We start from the raw sequence: 24,970 nt of genomic DNA on the forward strand, positions 1-24,970 counted from the left end.
TAGGGGTATTTATGGTCAGAGTTAGAAAAAAAAGATTTTTAAAGAATACAACTCCTTTTAATAAATACTTTATCCCATAAATTAGAGTGTCTCAAATAGTTTGTAGGGACACACATAGTGTGATATAACATAAATTAGGGAATTTTCCTGGGAATTGTAATAAATTATATCATCTTAAGAGAAGGACCAAAACTTGACAACAAAATTAATCCAAAATCATTTCTTTTCTTAAAGAAAGAAAAGAATTCTTTGAGAATTTCATCCAATATATTTTGATTACATCCGTGCCCCACTCTTTGCCCTGATTCCTCATCCAAGTTGTTTCACGCGAAAATCTCGGGAGAACTTTTCATATGGGAGTCAGGCAAGCTATAACCCAAGACCAGTGATGTTCCCGAAGATGCATTGCATGGAAGGAGCAACCCAGGGAGCAAAATCTACCAATGCCCAGGAGGGCACCAATTCGACAGGAGGTTCCCATGTGTGACATGGGTGGGCCCCGAGGACTCAAAGATAAAGCAGTCCTGACAGGCCCTGGGGTGCGCTTACCTCCAGAAGTGAAAGGTCAAGAGAGGACTACAGGGGCTGCCCGGGCTGGATGGGGTGGGACTCAGGCTCCTTGGAGTGAGACTGAAAGTTAAAATAACATCATTCCGAGTGGGAGAAATGATTGCAGTACAAATAGCACAGCTCACTGGAGGGATGAGCTCCCCTCGGGCCCAATCACCAGGACCTGATTACCAACAGCATCAGGTCATCATCTAATCACTTGCCCCTTTCGGCTCTAGAGTACAGAATAAGGAGGCAACTTCCTGCGGAAAATTGCATTTAAAAACCACGGCTGCCATTTTTCTTTGAGCCTTTTCTTTGTCACAAAGCAACTGGTCTGATATCGCCATAGCGATTTTTTTTTTTCTGTGCGTCAAAGACAATCTAATGTTATTTTCTATGGAATATACATTGACTATAAGCTTTCTACATTGGGAATCACGGATGAGTCTAGAGCAGAAGTAGAGGGAAGTGGTCATCAGACAATGTAGATAAACAGGTTAAAATCCTGACGTTTTAGAACAGCAGACATTCACATGTTCATGTAAGACAGATGTGTTCTTAAATACTGAGAGAAGCAGATCTTCCTTTTAGCAATGACCCAGGATTATTTTGTTCTTGTTGTTGTTTGCTTGTTTTTTGTTTTGTTTCATTTTTCCCTAAGCCTTAAGGGCAATGGTAACAGGGTTCATCATGCGTATATTTGTAATTAAAAAAAAAACTTCGAAAAATTATTAAGAGTGTCTATAGACTAGTTTTTATTTCAGAGAAATTTTTCTTTCCTTTTCTTTTTTTTCCCCCCAATTCAGCAATCACTGGGCCATTGTAATACTTGCTTCTCAAATTCATCCAAACCACTAAACACTTTTAGTAGCCAACTCTCAAGTATTCATCACAAGGCAGTCAGCAAGATGCATTTCTCCTTTGTGATTCTGGCCCCATGCCTATCCACTGGTAGAGAGGTAAAAACACCCACTATGCTTTTCTTTCCTTCTTGTGTGTGATAGGCACGCACGTATGTGTATGCAGGTATGCTTGCCTGTGTGTAAGCTAGAGGTTCTCTTTAGGACTTAGCCCTCCATTGCTCTCCCTGTATTTCTCTGATCTGGTGTCTCTCACCGAACCTGGGGCTTGCCATTTTGGCCCCTGGGTTGGGTTTCTCTTGTTTTCAGCCTTCTAGTTCTGGGGTTATAGGCATGCATCTCCAGGCTCGACTCCTACAAAAGTTCTGGGATCATAATTTAAGTCCTTGTGCTTATACAGAAAACAAAACAAAACAAAACAGAAAAAAAACCACTTTGCCCTCTGGACCATCTTCCTAGCACTAATATTACATCAACAATTTTATCAATAGATCTTACCAAAAGAAAAAAGAAACAGCATTGACCCTTGTCAATTCCCAATTATTTTTACATGACAAAGAACAGACTGAGAATAAGTTATTCTGCTACTAACTCTTAGGTGGAAGTGAGCAACTCTGACTCCTGTCTTAGAACCATGTGTTTCTTTTCTATTATTATCAGATATTTCCTTTATTTACATTTCAAAGGTTATCCCCTTTCCTAGTTTCCTCTCTGAAAATCCCCCTATCCTCTTCTCCCTCCCCCTGCTCTCCAACCCACCCACTCCTGCTTCCTGGCCCTGGCATTCCCCTATACTGGGGCATAGAACCTTCACAGGACCAAGGGCCTCTCCTCCCCTTGATGACCGACTAGGCCATCCTCTGCTACATATGCAGCTAGAGACATGAGTCCCATCATGTATTTTCTTTGATTGGTGGTTTAGTCCCAGGGAGCTCTGTTGGTAACTGGTTAGTTCATACTGTTGTTCCTCCTATGGGGCTTCAAACCCCTTCAGCTCCTTGGGTACTTTCTCTAGCTCCTTCATTGGGGAGCCAGTGTTCTGTCCAATGGATGACTGTGAGCATCCACTTCTGTATTTGCCAGGCACTGGCAGAGTCTCTCAGGAGACGGCTATATATCAGTAACCTGATATAGCCGTCTCCTGAGAACCATGTGTTTCTTAAAGAACACACTGACTGCCTCTCTACTGGATCATGGTTCTACATTATATCATGTGCTCTTACCTGAGAGCGAAGGGTCTAGGAATGAAGCTCTCTATATAGGAGAGGTTTCAAGCCAGCTCCACAGCACCATTGGGTGGCACAGAGAATTGGAAACAGTAGCCATATAACCTTAAAGTTCACTATTATTTGAAAAAGTTTAATATTATCTTTGTCTCCCATTGTGTGTATAATTGAGAGTTGGCTGCATGTGTCACAAACTGAAGTGTGACATTGCTCAATATATTTCCACCTATTTACTAAGGGGTTCCAATGAAGCTCGATAGCTTCTAAAACCATTCTCCAGGTTGGTTCCAGGTCTTGGCAAATTAAGGATTTGGATTCCTTCTGCCATCAGAGCACTTTGGAAGCTTGCTGTTTTTAAATGTACTGTACTTGAACTTAGCAGCTCATTGGAAACCTCTCAGGAATGCTCACAGATACATCAAGCATTTTCTCTATGCCCATCAGAGTCTTATCTGTCCTTTCCTGTCCTAAAATAGCCATGCATGGGCCCTCACGCCATGCTGTCTCCAGACAGAAGCATGTATGATGTGTGAGGTGAAGTGTTATGAAGCAGCTGTGAAATTTATAAAAACGATGACTTTATAGGGAATAGAAAGTTGTCACAAATTTCTGCATGAGATGACAATTTGTTTATTTCTAGGATTTTTGTTTATTTGATATCTCACATGTAAGAAGCAGGGATCAGAACCTGCCCCCGTGTAACTGGCAGATGCTGGACTAAATTTACAGAGCATAAAGAATGCTCCTGCAGAATCCTAGAGTGCCTAGGCAACAAACTCGCCCAAAAGGCAATTAGAATGTCTCAGGAGATAGCATTCCTAAACTATTCTAGCCTATTAGGTTAGTGAATTGAGACCTTGTCATGTGGTCTCCGAATAATTATATTACATACTTTTTTATATGCTTTTATATACTGTCAGGGTTAAAACTTCATTCTAACATTTCTACTGCTTCTCTACAGTGCCTAGAAACTGAATTTACTCAAAGGTGAGTTTTCTCATGAATGGATGCAAAGCTAGCCATGCATATTATAACTTTACATTCAAATGTAAATAAAATAATGAAAGTAAATGGTGTTGAGAAAACTTCCAGGGCATGTAAGTATAATCCTGTATTTTACTATCTCTGTTCCCTAGGTGAAAGCAACAGTCTAGATGCACGCTAACATTGACCACATAGAGGCCAGACCAAAGAGGAGCTATCTGATACCCAATCAAAATCCAGAGATGTTGGTACTCAGCTGATTTCTGTATCCTGTGTCATGAGCAACTTCATAAAAATTGTGACAACCTCTTAGCCTTTCAAGTCTAAAACAGGATATATCAATTGTATTTTATTTTTTTAAGTTACTTTAAATTGTCTCCTTGTGTTATGGACAAGATTTTAAAGATGGAGCGAGGAACATGCTTAATATGAAATAGGATCTTTGAAATTCAAAGGGAACAGGGGTCCATGGCTCAAAACCAACTCCTGTAGAAGGGTAGTGCTACGGATTCTACACCTGAAGCTGTGGCCAGGGATGAATGGAAAAGTAGAAGAACGTACAGCTCTCACTAAGATATTCCAAGAAAATTATGAAGCTTAATGCTACTGTGGGGGTCAGGTGGGAAAGTAACTAGGGCAATGGGCAAATACTAGTCCTATGTCTATTATGGAAAAACACTATACCTGACAAGAAGGACCTGAGAGTACTCCAACTTTTTATAAGCCAGCATTTTATTTGAATAAAATAAGCAGAGACTTTAAAGGGAGGACTGGTTTAAAAAGTAGTCACCAGGATGTTGTATATTAATTGACGTATTAATTTAGGAGATAATTTCTCTTGCCTCTACAAACTCAAAGGGAATGAATACTTAATTATGGACACCTAAGAGCTCTCTTCTTAAGAGAGTCCAGTATGTTATTATAGGGGATAGAAAGATTTCACCAAAAAACACATTCCCCTATCTGTGCTGTAAATGACACAGGTATTTTTATTTTCCTACCAGGCTCATATTTTACTGTTTATTCTTTAAAGTGTGTCAGCGCAGACTCACTCACAGCTTCTGCATCTTCCACTAACAGATTTAAAATAAAAATTTGCTGACACTTCCTGCATCACAGATGTCTAACTTCTGCGCCACAAATTTGATGTGGACATTTTCACGGCGCTGCATCAAATCAGAAGGCAGTGAGATGCATTAATGGGTTTGAAAAAAAAAATGAAGAAGAAAAGCAGAAAAAAAAAAACTAGCTAAGCAAACACAGACCTCAACTAGGTAAACACATTGCATGCCATGGCTGGAGACTGCAGGGAGGATTCAAAACGTTCTTCAGTTCATTAATATTCTGCTGCACTGAAGAAACGTGGGTCCCATCTAATGACCGTCACAAATAACCCTTCTCCTGCATGCCCAGCCATCCTGATGCTCTCTGTTAGTCAAGGCAGACAGGGGCCTTTCTTCAGAAACAGGCGTTATGAGCACAAACAAACAGCAAGAGAGGAGAAAGACATAGCTATACCATGGCCTACTGATGCATTCTTTCACAATGAGCTGTTAAGATGTTTCCAGAACTGAGGCACAGCAACTTTAAATATGCAGCGGCGCCTTCCTTCCCTCTGACTGCAGTGCAAGGAAAAAAAAAAAAAAAAACCCGGCTTGGTCTGGCTTTGCACATCAGCTGGAACCAAATGCCATGCATTTAAAACATGGTCCTCCACCTCACACTGCAGTGCTCTGAGGCTGTCAGTACAAACAAATGCTAAATAGCTATTGGTCCCCGGAATGAGAAAGCCAGTGTCATGCAGAAAGCATTAAAATATTAAAGGCAGACAATACTTACTCCAAGGTCAGCCCCGGAATCTGTAGTCTTTCCCGCTGGGCTTTCATGGTTGATATCTGTTACAGCGCTCTATTGTAACCATGACACACACACTCTCTGCCAGCGTCCCGGTGATGACAGAGCGCCAAAAGGAACCTCTCTAAAGGACTGGACTAACAACCTCTCAAGGGGGAGGGGGGATCCTGTAAGTTTGGGTCCTTCCACCTCCAGCAGAATCAAGAGCTGTCAGCGGCTTTCCTCAGGTTAACTGTGGTGCGCACTGCACTGATTTCGTTAAAGGAGCGAGGCTCGCAGCTCTGCATATCAAGTAATTGGTTTCTGATTTTTTTTTTTTTTTTTTTTAAAGAAAGTCGCTACACTCACAGACCCACTTTTTACCTCAGTGAAATAAAGAGTCCTTTTCACAGTGCAGACTGGAGGAAAAATATAAAGCAACAGTATCATACATAAAAGAGTTCCTCTAAGCAAAATGTCAACGACCCCCCTCCCCGTACAGCCGCCCCCTGACACCTAGGCACTGAACTTGCCACCCTAGGGAAGCTCTGTTTCTCCTCTCCTCAGAGTTACTCCTCAGCATCACTCATAGTCCACAAGCGATGAGGGACGGTGCCTGGTAGAAATAATTAGATTTTTTTTCTATATATGGCCATCAGCAGAAAGAGGAATAAACTAACTGTGCCAATTTGGGGGAAGTTGAACTATGTTTTAAAGCAGAGACTTATGTGGACGGGTGCAACCCCGGTGGTGGGAAAGTACCAACTAGGAATTGGAGAGACAGGAGCGTGTATCCTTAGTTTTGAAAAGCTGTTTTTAAGAACACCTCGGTAGACCATACTTTACAATGGTAAACCTAACATGGTAAAATCTAACATGGGTTAGAGATGGTATATATTTCACAAGCCAGAAAGTTTCATCCTGTATTTATTCAAGGAACATTTTTTTTCCCCACAGTATTCAAAACTTGGAACTAACTGCAGGGCTATTGTTGTATATGAAGAACATATCTGAGTCACTTCCTCTGATGCATTTGAAAATGTTTTAGAGTTTGGCAACCACTGGTTGGTTGAAATGAAACAGGGAAAGAGAAAAAAATCTTAAGTTTTCTTTCATCAAGAATTCTAATTTTTCAAGTACTACTAGGCTGGGCGTGTACACACACACTCGCACACACCACCGCAGGTGACATGATATGTTCGAACAGCTACATCCCGGGACTGTGAAGTCATCCTCCATCCTTATGCCAGAGCAGCAGCTAAGGCACACAGTGGCCTTGCCTAGGTTAGATGCAGCATCTTCACTCTTGCCATGGCACTGTGGTTCAGACGGGGCCCCATACAGAGGGCCAAGGAGAAAAGCCGAGGCTGATTCCCCCAATGCATCGGACTCTATCTGGCTTCCATTTGGTTTCTCCTAGAGTTACCTTCTCGGTATGAGCAACTGTTGGTAAGCCTTCTGAGCTGAGCCCAGATGAATATTCATGTACTGTCCCACAACTCTGCTCAATCCTTTATTTGCAAATTTTCTCTATGAAAATTGTTGTATTTTTAACTTCTCCATCAGGGTCAGTAGCCTTTACCTTTTAGAAGCAATAAATCCTACTGGAAGTGAAGCCATTAGATCACCCTTGTCTCTACAGGAAGGGCAATGGAAAGGCAAATAAAGTCTTTTTAATTGAGTAAAAGAAAAGAAGAAGAAATGATGAAGGCTTAGTGATCACAAAGAGATCAATTTTACTTAGAAGTGGTGATTTAAAATTATCAGTGTTATGATTAAAAAAATTTTAAATCAGCTACCTATAGCAAAAATAGTTAAACTCTGAAATTCTTTAGTTTTTATGGGAGATTCTCATTTTAGGAAATATACTTTAATCCAATCCAATAAACTTTTATACGTTGTTCTTCTCAAGTGTTTCTTCTCAAGCAATGGTCTAGGGACTGTTTTCACTAGCATGTCCTTTCAATACTTCTAATTTAATATATTAAAAATTAGACTCACCATCATGACTCTCAGATCCCAAATAACCCTTTGTCCAATGTCAGATGTGTGGTCCCTCTCCATTCTTTCTTCTGAAACCACCCAGATCCAAAGGTACAAGGATTCTTAGCTGGATTAATTTCCTATTGATCTTTCCACCATTCTTCCTAGGTATCCTCCTCGTTGTAGAGACCATAGGAAATCCAAAGTGGTCTTCCTTTCTGAAGGTTTCCATGGGTAACCTTTCTGAACAAAGCCTCTGCTAGCTTCCTTCTCATTCTCAATAAGACTTAGATACCAGGCACACTTGGGTCCAGATGAGATAGTCAAGTAGCAGTAAGAACAACAACAAAACAACTGTCTGAAGTCAGGAGCTTAAGAAAGAAGGAAGGAGAGTAGGAGGGAAGGAAGGTAGCCAGGGCCACGTTAGGGGATGCTAGAGAATGACCCTTCAGCAATGTGAAAATGTGGAAGGATCAAACACTTTGCTTTTCCTATGTGCTATATCTCACAGATAGGGAAGTGACTCTTTTATATACAGCATTCCAAAGGCTCAGAACAATACTCTTTTCTACGTGCCCATGAATCAGTGGATGTAGGCTGTGAGTCCTGCTGACTGCTGACATTACAGACAGACTTGCACTGGACATTATGTGTCTCCTGAGGCAACAATGAGACTTCTCAGTCTTACCAAAAAATGCCACGGAGCCCTGGAGAAAGCCAATCTTCTATATCAGAAGATCCATGTGCAGGACACAGAGATACAACATGTTAAATAGAATCAGGGGCAAGACCAGCAAAAGCCAATGCAAATGAGAGCTTTGCTAAAGTAATATGTTCTAAATGAATATTTTATATAGTTATTTATACACTTATTTTTAGTAAGGGGGAAAGAAATGGAAAGTTGAACCTATTAGACTAAAAGGGCTTAAGGTACTTAGCAACTAACTAATCCATTGACTTAGAGATTCATTGCTGTGAAGGCACCATGGCCATGGCATGTATTACAAAGGAAAATGTTTAATTGGGGCTCTCTTACAGGTCTAAGGTTAAGTCTATTATCATCAGGGTGGGAAGCATGGCAGCATACAGGTGCTTGAGAAGAAGCTAAGAGGTCTATATCCTGATCCTCAGGCAGCAGGGAGAGACAATGAGCCACCAGGCCTTGCTTCAGCTTCTGAAACCACTATCTCAGTGATATACCTATTCCAACAAGGCACACTTAATAGGGCCACTCCCTCTGGACCTATTCAAACCACCAGACCCATGAACTTTGTGGGTTCTGAAATCAAAGAAACTATAAATAATTAATCAGACATTTCAAAAGTAATGATATAGAACTTATACACACATAATAAGTACACATATAACATATGTGTAAATATGTGTACATATTTTAGCTCCCTTTTTGTTTCTGTGATAGAACACCCTGACAAAAGCAACTTCTAAAGGCAGAAAGGGCTTATTTGGATGCACACATCAAGGATATGCTCCATCATGGCAGAGAAGTTCAGGTGTAAGAGCTTGAATAACTGGCTATAGCACACCTACAATCAAAAGCAGAGACCTATAAATGCACATTCTTATTCAGCTTCCTTTGTCTTCTTATACAATCCGGGATTGTAGCCAGGGAATGATACCGCCCACAGTGGGCAGGCCTTTCTACCTAATAAACACAATCAAGACAGGTACACCCAGAAGCTCATCTCCTAAGTGCCTTGAGATTCCATCAGGCTGACAATTAACAATCACCATCTGATACAAAAACAAATACCCGTATCTGGGGAAAGACAATTAGTCGTCAGTATAATACCTCATAATTACCCTTAAATCCTTATCTTTCAGAGATGTACAGGAAAATAGTCACAGATAAAATAACGTAATCAAGGTGTGGTCCCAAATAAAAGGAAAAGAGAGAGGCTATAAAGTCGGTCATGGTTTACTCCTATATTTTAAGCCTCAGTGGGGGAGTAGATAAAAACTCACAGAATATCTGATATGTAAAGCTCCACACTGACCTGATCCTCCCAAAACCCTTCACTCTATGTCACTAATGTCTCATCCATCTACTTCATTCCCCTTGTACTTCTGTTACGGTTTGAATCTTAAAGAAACCCAATAGCCTGTCAGACCTCAGCCTGTAGTACTACTTGGGGTAGGGTGGAACCTTTGAGGTTAAACCTAGCAGAAAGAAGTTGGGGCATAGGCTCTACACTCTTGACGAGAACCCTCGGGCTTTCTCTCTTTCTTTGCTTCCTCGAGATTATTGGACTTGCTCTGGCGTGATGAGGGTCTCACCACAGTTACAGAATATCAGAGCTAGGTGACTATGCTTTGGACTGAAATCTTTAAAATGACAAACAAAACAAATCCTTCCTCATTGGAAGATAATTTCCTCACCACAGGAGGACAAACATGTTCCATGCTAACTGTACTCTCTGAATTTTCTTCATACCCTGCCTGGCTGTCCCATTTGGATACACAATGTTCCCATGCCTGGTGAGTCTTTCTCCTCATCTTAACAAATTTTTCTCTTCAGCACCTATAACCATTTAATCTCTTCTATATTTGATTGTCTACCTGCATGACTGGAGGCTCCTGGAACACAGGCATGATGTGTGATATGGCTCTAGTATCTCCAGGACCAAGGGCAGCTACCCTTGTATTTCCCAGAACAAGTTACAAACAAAGAAACAATTAAAAAAAAAAATGAAGGAATGGCTTTGTGTGTTGCAGAAGTTGTAGATTATAGAGGCTCATCCTAGAGTAATGTGACATGATTTTGGTGGGATAAGTACAGAGGACATTGGTTGACATTGCTTTGGAGGGCCTCAGAAAGCATAAGACAGGGTCCTTCTCTTGTTATATAAATGATGTCCAGTGACATGCATTTTTTTTTAAAAATATGTTATTTATTTATATATCATGTGTTCTGCTATTTTGCCTGCAGGTATGTCTGTGTGAGGGTGGAAGGTCCTCTGGTGCTGGAGTTGCAGAGAGCTGAGACCTGCTATGTGGGTGCTGGGAATTGAACACTGGTCTTCTGGGAGAAGAACCAGTGCTCTTAACCATTGAGCCATCTCCCTAGCCCTGATATTATTCATTTTAACAAACCCAGTGCCGTGGCTAATATTGAGGTCTTTTTATATAATCTCCTGAATAATAGTTCTCAATAAGGTTTTACAATGCCAGGGGACAGTTTTGGTTTTATGTTTCTGGATACGGAGGAAGATTTCTGTTACTGGCATCTAGTAGGTGGTCAGGATGCTGCTAAGCATCCTACAAAACAGAGATGACACCATTCTCTACAGTAAAGAACTACCCAGCCCCCAAATGCCTTTGTTGTTCTGGAAACCCCAATGAAGTAGAGACAAGGGCATCTCCCAGACACTTGGCATCAATGACCTGTTTTCAGCATCGTGACTCTGTTTCACAGCACTCTGCACAGGTGAAGAGGAGGGTGACCCTCTGATTGTTTTACATCTCATTTCACATTTCCGATTCACAGCAATCTCACTAACCTGAAGGTGTATGGAGACTTTAGTCCTGTTTTCAAGGGGAGTGGCTTTTTATAGCCAGAGCCCCAGAAGTATTTCTGAGTCACAGAAACCTAATTACTAAGGAATCCATGCCATTTCCCAAACAGCAACCCAGATAGAGAACTCTGCCAAGGAAAAGGTCTCAATATCCAGTAAAATAGGTTCCCCAGCTGCTCAGAGGGCAAAGCGGAGGAAGCTAACCCAGAAGTGATTCCAAGTACGCGCATCCGAGGCGCATGGCCAAAGAGAAGTCAAATCTAAGTAGTTTGGTGTCTCTGGTGAAATTTATGAGACAGATCTCCCAAATCTAATTCCTTTTCTCTTCTTTTCTCCTGAGGCTCAGGATGCTATAAGGAACATATAAGGTGCAAGCCGTGCGTGAAAGGGACCATCACTCTTTTCTTTTTCTTTTTTTCCAAGTTTCAGGACCTATTGATTTGTATTTTTGAACTTGTATATACACTGTGAACATTTTTGGTTTTTATCATCTCTAATAAAAGTAGCACAATTACAAGAAAACAGGTAAGTCAAGTAATTCCATTTTCACCCTTTTTACTCAACATGATAATAAAGGTTCTGGCAGATACAATGAGTTTTCAAGAAGGAAAACTATTTGTAGAATCCATGGGAAGAGCTAAAGATGTCCTTATCCATAGAAAAGATGACCATGTATACAGATGTGTCAAGAAGTTCTATGAGAAAAAAATAATGTAAAACAGTGTAGAATTGAAGTTTTTTTTTTTTTTTTTTTTTTTTTTTTTTTTTTTTTTTTTTTTTTTTTTTTTAGGATAGCTCCAACAAATGATTCAATGAAGCTTCAGGGAGTCTCAAAGCAATACCATAGAATCTCAAGATTTTTTTTTTTTGTGACTATATAAGAGGTTTAAATTTTACACTGGAAGTGTTACTGGAAGGAAGAGGACAGTAAGGTTGGCAACTTCAAAGAAAGAAAGCCTGAAAGAATCTAGACTTGCAAGAGATGTGAACACACTTATTGGAGAAGTAGAAGGATGCTTCAGCAGAGAAGTCAGACAAGTAGAAATTAAGACATGTCATAGTCACCTTAGCACACCAAAGCTCAAAGAAAAAGTATTGGATGCCCCTGAGAAGAAACACCTTGCCTGCAGGATAAAAGCAACTAGAAAAATCAGTGACATTGCCATCAAAAGCCATAGGCGGCAGAGAGAGGTGGAACAGCAATTTTCTTTTTTTATTAGATATTTTCTTCATTTACATTTCAAATGCTATCCCGAAAGTTCCCTATACCCTCCCTCCGCCCTGCTCTCCTACCCACCCACTCCCGCTTCTTGGCCCTGGCGTTCCCCTGTACTGGGGCATATAAAGTTTGCAAGACCAAGGGGCCTCTCTTCCCAATGATGGCCGACTAGGCCATCTTCTGATACATATGCAGCTAGAGACAGGAGCTCTGGGGGCACTGGTTAGTTCATATTGTTGTTCCACCTATAGGGTTGCAGACCCCTTAAGCTCCTTGGGTGCTTTCTCTAGCTTTTCCATTGGGGGCCCTGTGAGCCATCTTTTTTTTTTTCCTTTTTTTATTAGGTATTTAGCTCATTTACATTTCCAATGCCATACCAAAAGTCCCCCCATACCCACTCACCCCCACTCCCCTACCCACCCACTCCCCCGTTTTGGCCCTGGCGTTCCCCTGTACTGGGGCATATAAAGTTTGCGTGTCCAATGGGCCTCTCTTTCCAGTGATGGCCGACTAGGCCATCTTTTGATACATATGCAGCTAGAGTCAAGAGCTCCGGGGTACTGGTTAGTTCATAATGTTGTTCCACCTATAGGGTTGCAGATCCCTTTAGCTCCTTGGGTACTTTCTCTAGCTCCTCCATTGGGAGCCCTGTGATCCATCCATTAGCTGACTGTGAGCATCCACTTCTGTGTTTGCTAGGTCCCCCTGTGATCCATCTTATAGATGACAGTGAGCATCTACTTCTGTATTTGCCAGGCACTGGCATAGCCTCACAAGAGACAGCTATAACAGGGTCCCTTCAGCAAAAATCTTGCTGGCATATGCAATAGTGTCTGGGTTTGGTGACTGATTATGGGATGGGTCCCCAGGTGGGATATTTTCTGGATAGTCCATCCTTTTGTCTTAGCTCCAAACTTTGTCTCTGTAACTCCTTTCATGGGTATTTTGTTCCCTATTCTAAGGAGGAATGAAGTATCCACCCATTGGTCTTCCCTCTTCTTGATTTTCTTGTGTTTTGCAAATTGTATCTTGGGTGTTCTATGTTTCTAGGCTAATATCCACTTATCAGTGAGTGCATATCTAATGACTTCTTTTGTGATTGTGTTACCTCACTAAGGATGATATCCTCCAGATAGATCCATTTGTCCAAGAATTTCATAAATTCATTGTTTTTAATAGCTGAGTAGTACTCCATTGTGTAAATGTACCACATTTTCTGTATCCATTCTTCTGTTGAGGGACATCTGGGTTCTTTCCAGCTTCTGGCTATTATAAATAAGGCTGCTATGAACATAGTGGAGCATGTGTTCTTTTTTTTTTATGGTTTGAACTTTATTCAAAAGAAAAAGAATGAGAAGCAGTCAAATAAAGACACAAACAGGGCAAGGTCTAGATGGGTCTCAAGCACACAGCCTCCCTGTCCTGCCATCAAAGGACAGGAGTACATCAGCCTAAAGCACATCTGTAGGGAAATTGCACTAGGTCTCAACTGGAGCTGGAATTGAACCATCATCTGTAGGCAGGATTCACAGAAGTCTTGGGCTGTCCTCAACCCCTCAATCCTGTAATCAATCACCAAGCTGGTAGTGGCTAGCTACCATCCTGGGTCATCTCTTGACATAAATTCCGCTGTGTCAGGCACAAGGCAGACAAATAACAATGGCACTCCATCCTCTCAGGAAATTCTGAGAACTTAAACACGCACTCACGCAAAAGCACAAGCACAAGCACGCACACACACACACACACACAAAAGCCAGCGACAAAGGCAAGCCTAATTCTTTAACAGCCAAAGAGTCCTATGTAGAGAAGATCATGAATAGGGTTTATCTCTGGTCAAGACTTTTCACTATTTAACTTACGATAGAAATGGTCAAGTCTAGGAGCATGTGTTCTTATTACCAGTTGGAACTTCTTCTGGGTATATGCCCAGGAGAGGTATTGCTGGATCTTCTAGAGTACCATGTCCAATTTTCTGAGAAACCACCAGACTGACATACAGAGTGGGTTTACAAGCTTGCAATCCCACCAGCAGTGGAGGAGTGTTCCTCTTTCTCCACATCCTTGCCAGCATCTGCTGTCACCTGAATTTTCCATCTTAGCCATTCTGAGTGGTGTGAGGTGGAATCTCAAGGTTGTTTTGATTTGCATTTCCCTGATGATTAAAGATGTTGAACATTTTTTTCAGGTGCTTCTCAGCCATTCAGTATTCCTCAGTTGAGAATTCTTTGTTTAGCTCTGAACCCCATTTTTTAATGGAGTTATTTGAATTTCTGGAATCCAGCTTCTTGAGCTCTTTATATATATTGGATTTTAGTCCCCTATCAGATTTAGGATTGGTAAAAATCATTTCCACATCTGTTGGTGGCCTTTTTGTCTTATTGACAGTGTCTTTTGCCTTGCAGAAGCTTTGCAATTCTATGAGGTCCCATTTGTCAATTCTTGATCTTACAGCACAAGCCATTGCTGTTCCATTTAGGAATTTTTCCCCTGTGCCCATATCTTCAAGACTTTTCCCCACTTTCTCCTCTATTAATTTCATTGTCTCTGGGACCATCACTCTTGAAGAATGTTTAACTATCTGTAGGTTCCTCCAAGGAGAGCACAGTTGAAGTAAACTTTCGAAGATGGCATATATGACTGGTCCTTTCCCTTTAACATCCACATAATACAGTAAGTATTTGATAAAGGTATTGACATGAACTCTTTTTTTTTTTTGACATGAACTCTTAATAGCTAGTATCCTCATTCATTTAGTAAATTTCTGTTCAGCTGGGTCTGTTCCAGATGCAAGAGATGCAACAATGAATGAGATCAAAAGGCCCATCTATTGGGTCATTAATCAGGGAAACTTAATAAGGACATATACAAGATGGTTATGATAGCAGTGGCTTACCTGCATCTTGGATGACACAGAGACAGGGGCTAGATGGTGTCTTTGGCTCAGAGACTAGGACACTCAATCATCTCTAAAGGTCACTGGCAGGTATAAGCTATCAATTCACAAATACTGGGGAAAAAATGACACAGCATATCTACAGGGGTTCTGATGCTGGCCCAAGACTGGCTTGGTAGATGAATATCAAGAAGCCTGCCTACATGAGTGTCTTAGTCAGGGTTTCTATTCCTGCACAAACATCATGACCAAGAAGCAAGTTGGGGAGGAAAGGGTTTATTTGGCTTACACTTCCATACTGCTGTTCATCACCAAAGGAAGTTAGGACTGGAACTCAAACAGGTCAGAAAGCAGGGGCTGATGCAGAGGCCATGGAGGGAAGTTCCTTACTGACTTGCCTCCCCTGGCTTGCTCAGCCTGCTCTCTTATAGAACCAAGACTACCAGCCCAGAGATGGTCCCACCCACAGGGGGCCTTTCCCCCTTGATCACTAATTGAGAAAATGCCTTACAGTTGGATCTCATGGAGGCATTTCCTCAACTGAAGCTCCTTTCTCTGTGATACCTCCAGCTGTGTCAAGTTGACACAAAACTAGCCAGTACAATGAGGGACAGTCAAGGGTTTTATGGAGGTTGCAAAGATAAATAGTGTGTGGTTACAGGTCTCAAAGATTGTTATCAGTTGAAGAAGCAGGAAAAAGTGTACAGGGAAATTTAATGTTTGGAATTCTTCATGACCAGGGATCAGAAACTGGTTTTATGGGGAGGGATTCCTTTTAATAGCTGGTGTTAACTCTTCAAACTGATCCTTTATAAACTCTCTTTACCCTCACTGGGCAACTAATATGTGGCTGAGTATGTGTGTTCTCTCTAAAGGACACTGTATATTTTATTTTATTTTATTTTAGATTTATTTTATTTTATTTTGGGCAGGGGACATTGTTGGAGACAAACTCATTAGTACTGGCTGTCCTGGAACTCACTATGTAGTCCAGACTGGCCTTGAACTCACATAGATTCATCTGCTTCTGCCTTTGTCTTTCAAGTGCTGCTTTAAAAAAACCTGTGCCACTATCCCCAGTTAAATAGTTTTTAAAAGAAGTCAGGCAATAGTAGCACATGCTTTCAACCCCACACTCAGAAGGCAGAGGCTGGAAGATATGTGTCTTTGAAGACAGTCTGGTCCACACAGAGAGTTCCAGGACAGCCAGGGCTACACAGAGAAATATTCTATCAGAAAAAAAACCCAAACAACAACAACAGCAGCAGCAGCAACAATAATAATAATAAATTTTAAAAGAAAAAATTCTGACATTGCATCTGTAAAAACATCTTCAATAAGATCAGAGAATTCTAATATAAAGTTGGTATTAAATTCTGTTATGAGATTATTGAGTGATTATATGAAAAATTATGTGTGCGTGTCTTGATCATGGTATTTTGTTACATAAGCTAAGAAAGACACCGTTGAAATGTTTTCTGTGTGTAAGACTTTTGAGAAAATCATCCCTACACTCTATATAGAAGCCTAGAAAACTCGGGACAGAGCATCCAGTCCTTTCTCATGGGGCCCTGCAGCCAGTAAAACAAAGCTTATCCTTGCCATCTATGTATCTTCTAACTCGATAACAAGGAATGTAGGGTACCACATTTACTATCAAGTACTGGAGGATGCGCTGAACGATGACAGAAACCATTCAGGGGAAATGCGTGAGAGCAAGGAAGAGGCGGAAGACAGAGAAAGACAGAGGGAATCCCCAGGATGCTGGCAATTGCTACCAAAAAAAAAAAAAAAAAAAAAAATCCCCAAAGGAGGCTGCTGCTGTCAGTAGGGTCAAAAGATGAGGGCCTAGGAGCAGCTTCAATGGAGGACACAATGAGAGGTTACTGCTGCCATTTATAGTACAGAAAGCAGGAATGAAGGCTTCATAGCTCTGTTGGAGAGTGCAGGAAGGATTCACTCTAGCTAACTAAAATCCAGGCAGAGGAACAGCAGCCACATGATCAGTTCCATGAAAACACGGTCATCCAAAAGAATGGAAGTGGGATTAGAGGGGGGCGATACAGAATACATTATGTACAGCATACCGGCCTTTTACAGATGCTATTACGCCAGTCTGTGAATCATCAACTTACATTGCAATTGGGACTTTGTTCCTCAGATTCAGGATGCTGAGGCAAGAGGGTGATCTTGTATTTTGGCATGCATTGGACATAAAAATCCAGAGTCCTCATCATGCAGAAGAGGGAGAAGCCAGAGTTGGAGACATGGTAGAAGCAGATAGTCAGGTGATACAGTCAAGGCTAAGGAACTCTAGAAGCTTCTAAAGGGAAGGGACTGTTTATAGAAGGAAAATCGCCCTTGGCTCTACGCAATAGGGCTCAGTTCCAAGTTCTGGTCCCTAGCATTGTAAGATGATAACGTTGTGCTATTTTAAGGCACTAAGTTTAAAGTAATTTGTCACTATAGCAATGAGAAACTAACTTGAGCATACCTGGAATAATATAAATACTGAAAACTGATTTAACAAAAAACCACACTCAGTGCTGTCTTTAGATGGGGAAACTGTAGAAGAGAAAAGAAAGTGATGAGGGACGAGGGAGCAGAAGAACGAGTCTTCCTGTATCCTAAATGAAGTCAGTATGCAAAGTGTCATGGTTAGAATATGCTTGGCCCAGGGAGTGGCACTATTTGAAGGTGTGGCCTTGATGGAATAGGTGTGTCACTGTGGGCAGGGGCTTTAAGACTTTCATTCTAGCTGCCCAGAAGTCTGTATTCTGCTAGCAGCCTTCAGATGAAGATGCAGAACTCTGAGCTCTGCCTGCATCATGCCTGCCTGGATGCTGCTCTGCCCCCACCTTGATGATAATGGACTGAACCTCTGAACCTGTAAGCCAGCCCCCAATTAAAAGTTGTCCTTTATAAGAGTTGTCTTGGTCATGGTGTCTGTTCACAGCAGTAAAACCCTAAATAAGACACAAAACATGTAACTCACTGATACTAGAGGAACTTAAATACACTATTGAGAAATGTGGAGGCTGTTATTCAAGAGATGGGGGGGGGTAGGACTGGAGGGTTGGGATGGGCAATGTAGGGATCCAGTTTTTCATAAAGCTAGTCCCAGTATTTAATTTTTAAAATTCTCTCTCTATATATATTATATTTTGATAAGAATAAAAATTATTCTAAAAAGAAAGATTAGCTGCCAGAGTTCATGGTAACTCCCTGCCGTATCTCTACATTTTACTGTACTAGCTTTTATTGAAACATCATCTAATTTCCTTGCACTTTTTATCTACCATATTCAGCTAGACACAATGGTATTTTTAAAAACAGGAGAAACACAAACCTTTTCTAACCCCAAGACTTAGTGGTTTTTCTCCCTCACAATAATATCTCCTCCACAATCAGAGTGAATAAAGCCTTTTAAAGCAGAAACAAAAGGAAAGCAAGCAAAACAAGATGCAAACCAGTCCTTGGAAAGGAAAGGAAATCAATACTCTCCATACTCGGCCCCGACAATAGTGGTTCACAAATATGATCCCAGCATTTGGGAGGCTGACACAGGAAGATCATAAGTTCAAGGCCAGCCAGGACCAGAATCAAGACTCTGTCTTATAATATCAGGTGATGGAGTTGTTCTGACCTGCCATTAGGAAGCACTTTGATTTCAACTTTTATTTTGCAGTAAAACTCTGTAGCTACAATTACAGCTTGGTCCTCAGGCAGCACAGCGAGACTTGCCATGTGCAGACTAACAGTGTCAGCAGTCATGGATCGTGCTGACCCTCTCACACACTGACTCAAATATGCAGTGCTTTCCCTTCATTCATGTGATAATTGTACTCTAGGTTTGTTTGGGAGGTGCCCCTGCTCTCTCCATCCTATTTGGTTTTGCTTTGGTAAACACTCAGTGTGCAAGTTACAGGCTAATCCAGTCTCGGAACACAAGCGTTGCTTCAGGGATATACATATAATTCAAGCTAGGTTAGGGGCAAGAGAGAGAGAGATTATTTTCCTGCCGCATTTCAAGATGGGAAGTTAAGTGTCATTTGCTCTCTCGTGATCATGAATCGGGTAACAACAGCAGCTAAAAAGGCAGAATAAACAGAGAGAATAGCAGAGTTTGGTGTTAATTATTTAGCCATGGATCAAGTCATGCCAGGTGTTCTACGCCTAGCCTTTCTGATTCTGTGATATAACTAGTCCCTTCTCCTAGGCCAGCATTAGCTGGCTATATTGTTAGCTGTGACTCCAGGACTACCAAGCACAGTAATCAGGAAGCTTTGTGAGCACATAACTATCTTCATTCTAAGACTTTATTTCCAGTAATACATTAATAAGAAGCTATGGAAAGGCAATAGTTTGTAGTAGCTCCAAAGTAGAATTCACACAGATGACTACTGTGGTGGTTTACACAGGTATGGCTCCATAGACTCACGTGTTTCAATGTTTGGCCCATAGCCTCATTAGGAGGTGTGGCTTTGTTGAAGGAAGTGTGTCACTGTGGAGGTAGGCTCAAGATCCAGTGTAGCTCAAGGTGTAGCACACAGTCTCCCTGTGCTGCCTCAGGACCAAGATATAGAACTCTCAGCTCCTTCTCCAGGGCCATGTCTATCTGGACACTGTCATGCTTCCCACCATGATGATAATGAACTAAACTTCTGAAAGTATAAGCCAGACTCAATTAAATGTTTCCCTTTATAAGAGTTGTCTTGGTCATGGTGTCACTTCACAGCAACGAGACCCTAAGACAACCATCAATAGTAAAATGGGCATTACGTACATGGAGATACGGTTACAAAACAGTATGAGCTATAGTTACATATCACAGCCATGTGAAAAATAACCAACAGAAATAATATCCTGTGGGGAGTTAAGTGGTACCGCCAATGCTAAGAGACTCCAGTGACTCTTCCAAAACAAAGAAATGCCTATGAGTAATCCATCCTACTGTAGGGTATGAACCTCAATAAAATAAAATAAAATAAAATAAAATGAAAACAGGAATGCAATTACTGTTGTCTGATATGAAATGACTCCTACCATCTATCTGAAGAATCTAGAGTCATTAGAATCATAGGGGAGGAAGGAAGGAAGGAAGGAAGGAAGGGAGGGAGGGAGGGAGGGAGGGAGGGAGGGAGGGAGGGAGGAAGGAAGGAAGGAAGGAAGGAAGGAAGGAAGGAAGGAAGGAGAAAATGAATAGGCACTGCTAGAGGCCAGCAGTAAAGATGTTAATGTTTAATGGTCTCAAGTCACAGTTGGAGAAGAGGAGAATGTTCTAGAAATGAGTAGTGTTGATGGTTTTACAGCAAAGTGAAGGTATTTAATATTGTAGAATTGTGTCCCTATAAATATGTAGGTCAAATGGAAATTTTTTTGCTACCACATTTTTGCCACAGTTTAAAAAAGGAAATAAAGAAAAAGGAAGAGTAGCTGTCTATCATTCTACTCTTATATCAGGACTGGCAATGAACGTGGGGGTGGAGAAGGAGACCCGGTGGCAGGCGCTGTGAATCTACACTGTATCTTTTTTTTTTTCTTTTCCTCCTAGTGCTGGTTGCATGGACATGTCACATATGTGAAAACCCCCACATTTGTGAATTTGGGGATTTCATAAGCCTCAAGCTACTTTTCTCCTAAAAGCAAAGAACCTACTTGTGAGCTCCCTGAGCCTCCAGGCTTCTCTTGCAGGTCTCTCTATAATATTTATATTAAACACCATCCTGTCCAGAGCCAGGTATGGTATAAGAACACACACACACACACACACACACACACACACACACACACACACATGCTCAATCATCAGAAGCAACATGGAAGTAAACATAAATTAACATCAACAATACTAAAGCAGAAAGGGGGAAACACAAGGTCTAGATATATAGAAAATGTAGATGTCCAAAGGGGTGTACAGAATGTGCTGTCTGTGGCTAACATAGCGTACTTTCCCAACATCACAAGTGCATAAACTTGCACTTAAGGGTTTTTTTCTTTTTCACTTTATATGTTGAGGCTTTCTACTGCAAGATAACTGTTTTCCAGATCACAGCATGGACATGTCATGTCTAACAGTTGACTCCAGGAGAATTCTTCTAGGTGGCCCATGTGATATATTCAATTCAAGCTAATACATTTACTTTTTAGTAACGTTTGGAAGTGGAGGGAGTCAAGTATGGACTAGATATACAATCCAGAGAGTAAGCAATATGCGTGTACAAGAACTCTGAATGTCACAGACAGGGGGACTTCTGAAAGCCTTCAAAAAGTGCCAACCATCTTTTAGAGATTAAAAGTGATTTTTAAAAAATCACTCCTACTCCAGACTCGATAGCATGATGGCCAACTCCTGTTCTCATAGATTAGCAAGAGCTGCGGTAGATATTTTCCATTGTTGTTGGCTGCCTTGTTATCAGCTGTTCCATCCATTATGAACCACTCTGTGTACTCTGGGACAGAGAAGATAATGTTGCACGAAGATGACTCTCAACAGCCAGGCATTGCAAGGCAATGGCAAACTGTTCTAAACGTGCTGCTTTCACATCTCCATCTGTATATCATAAAAAGCTGCCATCCAAGACTCCAAATGATAGTAGCTGAGTGACCTCCATTAGGAAAAGGGGGTCTCTGGAATGGGTTCTCCTCCTAACATGTCAATTACTTTAGCTTTTAAAGTTTTGAATCATACAAGGACATTTTAAATAAATGTCTGATGATCAGTGAGAATTTGTCAAAAATAACTGCCCAGCCTCTAGGACCACAACTACAGAACCCAAAACGGCTGGCTCTCTTCTCTTCCCAGCTCTGATCTCTAAGCCTGCCACAACTGTTCTTCATGGTCAGGGCACATCCTGAACATTCCACTTTGAAGACACTTGTGGAACTGATTAGCAGTGAGAAGGAACAGCCACGCGCCAAAGTTAACCTACTGAGAAAATGTCATCTGTAACCTTTACGGACACTGGATTTCGAAAGCTGGGAAAGACAGCCCGTAAGAAAGCACATCACCTCCGAGGAGCTGCACTATCAAAGTCATCTTTCTGCAACTCTTCTCCCTTAATATCCCACATCATTCCAATCAGCCACAGCCTCTCAGTTATTAATACCATGGAGACCTGACAACCTATATTAAATAACGCGTCCATGTGTGTTTTTGTTTGAAGCCAAGGGAATAAAAATTCCAGATTTCCCTGATTAGATGCCATCCACGACATGGAGATTAGTACAGCATTGGAAAAAACACAAATGCCATTTTTTAAAAAAAAATATTGCATACTGGCTAACCATCATTCTTTTACCAAGGATTGTGGGTACCACTGCATGCCAAATACTAAACAATAAAGCTTAGCATTTCCTAGTTTAAAAAAGTTTTCTTTACTATATCCTGGGGAAATGAAAGGGGGTCAGGAGAAACTGGAGGCAAAGTTGGCCTAAACTCATTTGTCCTAATCATAATATTTGGTTAGACTCTTATCCTTTGCTTCCAAGTTCTAGTGAACAGAAATCAGTGGACAGCAAAGACTAATTCGTAGACTCTGTACTCTGTGACAGGACAGATGGCTCTCCACAGCCAGGCAATGCAAGGCAGTGGCATGCTGTCCTAAACGTGCTATCTTCACATCTTCCTCTGCATACATTTGAAAGTTTCTGAGAAGATTGTGCAGTGTCCTTCTCCATCGTCCTGAGAGTCAAATGTGTTGTAACAGCTACTTTGCAAGTAACAGGGACAAGCTGGGCTCTTTTGGCATCACAAACGCAAAGAGAAGGTTCCTATGAAAACACAACCGCACGTAACCACTTTCTAGCGGTTAGGCATTCAATTTCCATTTCTCCAGAAACAGTAAAGTTATAGTCTTCCCTTGCAAACATTCCTTCTTCTTGGGAACAGCAGGAGAACACTGAAGTATCAATCTCTCCAAACCTTCAGGAGCTGGGTACCACAGCATTATCCAGGCATCAATGACGCAAGGGTAGGAATAGAAGATTAAATTCACTTTGGACAAGGATGCTGAAAGGCACACGTTGGCTTATTAACTTTTTCCTGAGCAGAATATCAGATATTTTTAATTTATAATATTTGAGAGGTTATTGATTATCCTCTAACTACATTTTAATTTTTTCGTCAAGATTTACTCAGGAAAACGTTATTTATGAAACTTGTGTTTTGTAGACTCTATCTTAACATCTATAGCTTCTATGATTGTGCTAGAACAAGTCCTCCCTTTAGCTTTTATCTCATCGTCAGCTACTCCAACCGATTAGCATTATCTCTATCTTAAAGTAGCTGAAATGATAAAGAACTTACCAGTCCAAGGTCAGCCAACCAGGAAGAGAGGGTGTTTTGTTTTGTTTTGTTTTGTTTTGTTTTGTTTTGTTTTAGGCATGGTCTCATGGGTCTCAGGCTGACCTTAGACTTTCTACAATGCACAAGTTGATGTTGTATTTCTAATTCTCTTGCTTCCATCTCCTGAATGATGGGATTACAGGTATATAAAGCACCACTCCTGGTTTATAGACAAGAACTTTCTAAAGCATGCTTAGTTGTCAATATTCCTGGGATAGTGACACATACTTTTCACTGGCTTAAATCTATGATGTTGCAATGTCCTTTACAAATGATTACATCAGAAAAGGCATGCCTTGGAAAGATTACTAAAATTGCTTTCTCTAGTCTAAGAGGACCAATTTGATCAGTCATCTTAAGGAAGGAAGGTGTGGTAGAAAAACAAAGCCTACATCTGCAATGCATACCACCAAGTACAGATCCACTCACATCCACGGCTTCATTTCTGTTCTGAGAATAAAGGGCACACGTATGGAGATCTGACACCACACCTGCACACTCTCTGGCACATTCTCTAATATGATGACTTACTCTCACGTTGGCCATCTGAACTCAGATATTATACCTTTATTCTTTATGGGTACATTTCTGTCCAAACCCTATCATTTCCTTCTTCAACTATTCTACCATAAGACTTACTAATAATCCTCAAACTCCTTCCTTTTATCATTGATTATGATCTATGCACATTTTTACACATTTTCCCTCATCAATATTTTGTAATATCTAATTTTTGTTGTTTGATCAGGTATACATATGAGCACGTGCACGCGCGCGCGCACGCACACACACACACACACAAGCACGCACACAATCTCCAGCTTATAGAGTGCTCTGGAGGAAAAGGATGCTCCTGTTGAGAAGGGCTGGGATGCTTAGCAGTGGCTTTGGATATCAAGAAAAGACAGAGAGGCAGGACTGTAAAATGCCCATCTTGTTGCTTGCATAACCAAATAGCAACCATCTACTAAAAAAATGATCTAGGTTCCATTACTCAAAATTTGCATGTGATTACAGTAATACTCTTTTTTTTTTTTTCCCTCAGATCCTCTCAAACTTGAAATAAGATCACATATCTTAACATGATCCAATACAACTCAGACTTTGGTCCCTTTAGTGGCTTGAATATGCTTGGCCCAGGGAATGGTACTATTTGGAGGTGTGGCCTTGTTGGAGTAGGTGTGGCCTTGTTGAGGGAAGTGTGTCACTGTGGACATTGGCTTTAAGACCCTTGCCATAGCTCCCTGGAAGCCAGTTTGCTCCTAGTAGCCTTCAGATGAAGATGTGGAACTCTCAGCTTCTCCTGCACCATGTCTGCCTGGATGCTGCCATGCTCTTACCTGGAGATAGTGGACTGAACCTCTGAACCTGTAAGTGAGAACCAATTAAATGTCCTCATAAGAGTTGCTTTGGTTATGGTGTCTTTTCACAGCAGTAAAACCCAAGGACAGGGAACCCAAATCAGAATCAGCACCAGAGTCTCATTCTCTTCCTTGTCTTTTCTCTCTATCTGCCCAAGCTGTTTGGGAAGCCACTG

General features: G+C 41.2%; 1 protein-coding gene and 1 long non-coding RNA gene across 18 annotated transcripts in view; one reads left to right on the plus strand and one right to left on the minus strand.

Annotated features, from left to right (window-relative positions):
- The window catches only part of Gm30106, a 48,713-nt gene extending 44,775 nt beyond the window's left edge, over positions 1-3,938 (plus strand). The window contains exon 4 of the long non-coding RNA XR_382843.4: positions 3,775-3,938. This is a non-coding gene — a long non-coding RNA (predicted gene, 30106). The remainder of the gene's footprint in view (positions 1-3,774) is intronic.
- Mast4 (microtubule associated serine/threonine kinase family member 4) overlaps positions 1-24,970 on the minus strand; it is a 602,614-nt gene that overhangs the window by 220,091 nt on the left and 357,553 nt on the right. For 2 of the 17 annotated variants that reach the window (XM_030247308.1, XM_011244672.2), the window contains exons 1-2: positions 5,462-5,764; positions 550-630 (exon numbers count right to left, since the gene is read on the minus strand). The exons of 13 other annotated variants lie outside the window; for them this stretch is intronic. In XM_030247308.1, the coding sequence (XP_030103168.1) occupies positions 550-630; positions 5,462-5,508 (128 nt within the window). In that variant the 5' untranslated portion in view covers positions 5,509-5,764. Of the gene's footprint in view, positions 1-549; positions 631-5,461; positions 5,765-24,970 lie in introns of those variants that run through there. 2 more of the 17 variants (XM_030247310.1, XM_006517706.3) reach the window with 1 other exon arrangement.

The sequence above is a fragment of the Mus musculus genome, chromosome 13 (assembly GCF_000001635.26).
Source record: "Mus musculus strain C57BL/6J chromosome 13, GRCm38.p6 C57BL/6J".
NCBI lineage: Eukaryota > Metazoa > Chordata > Mammalia > Rodentia > Muridae > Mus > Mus musculus.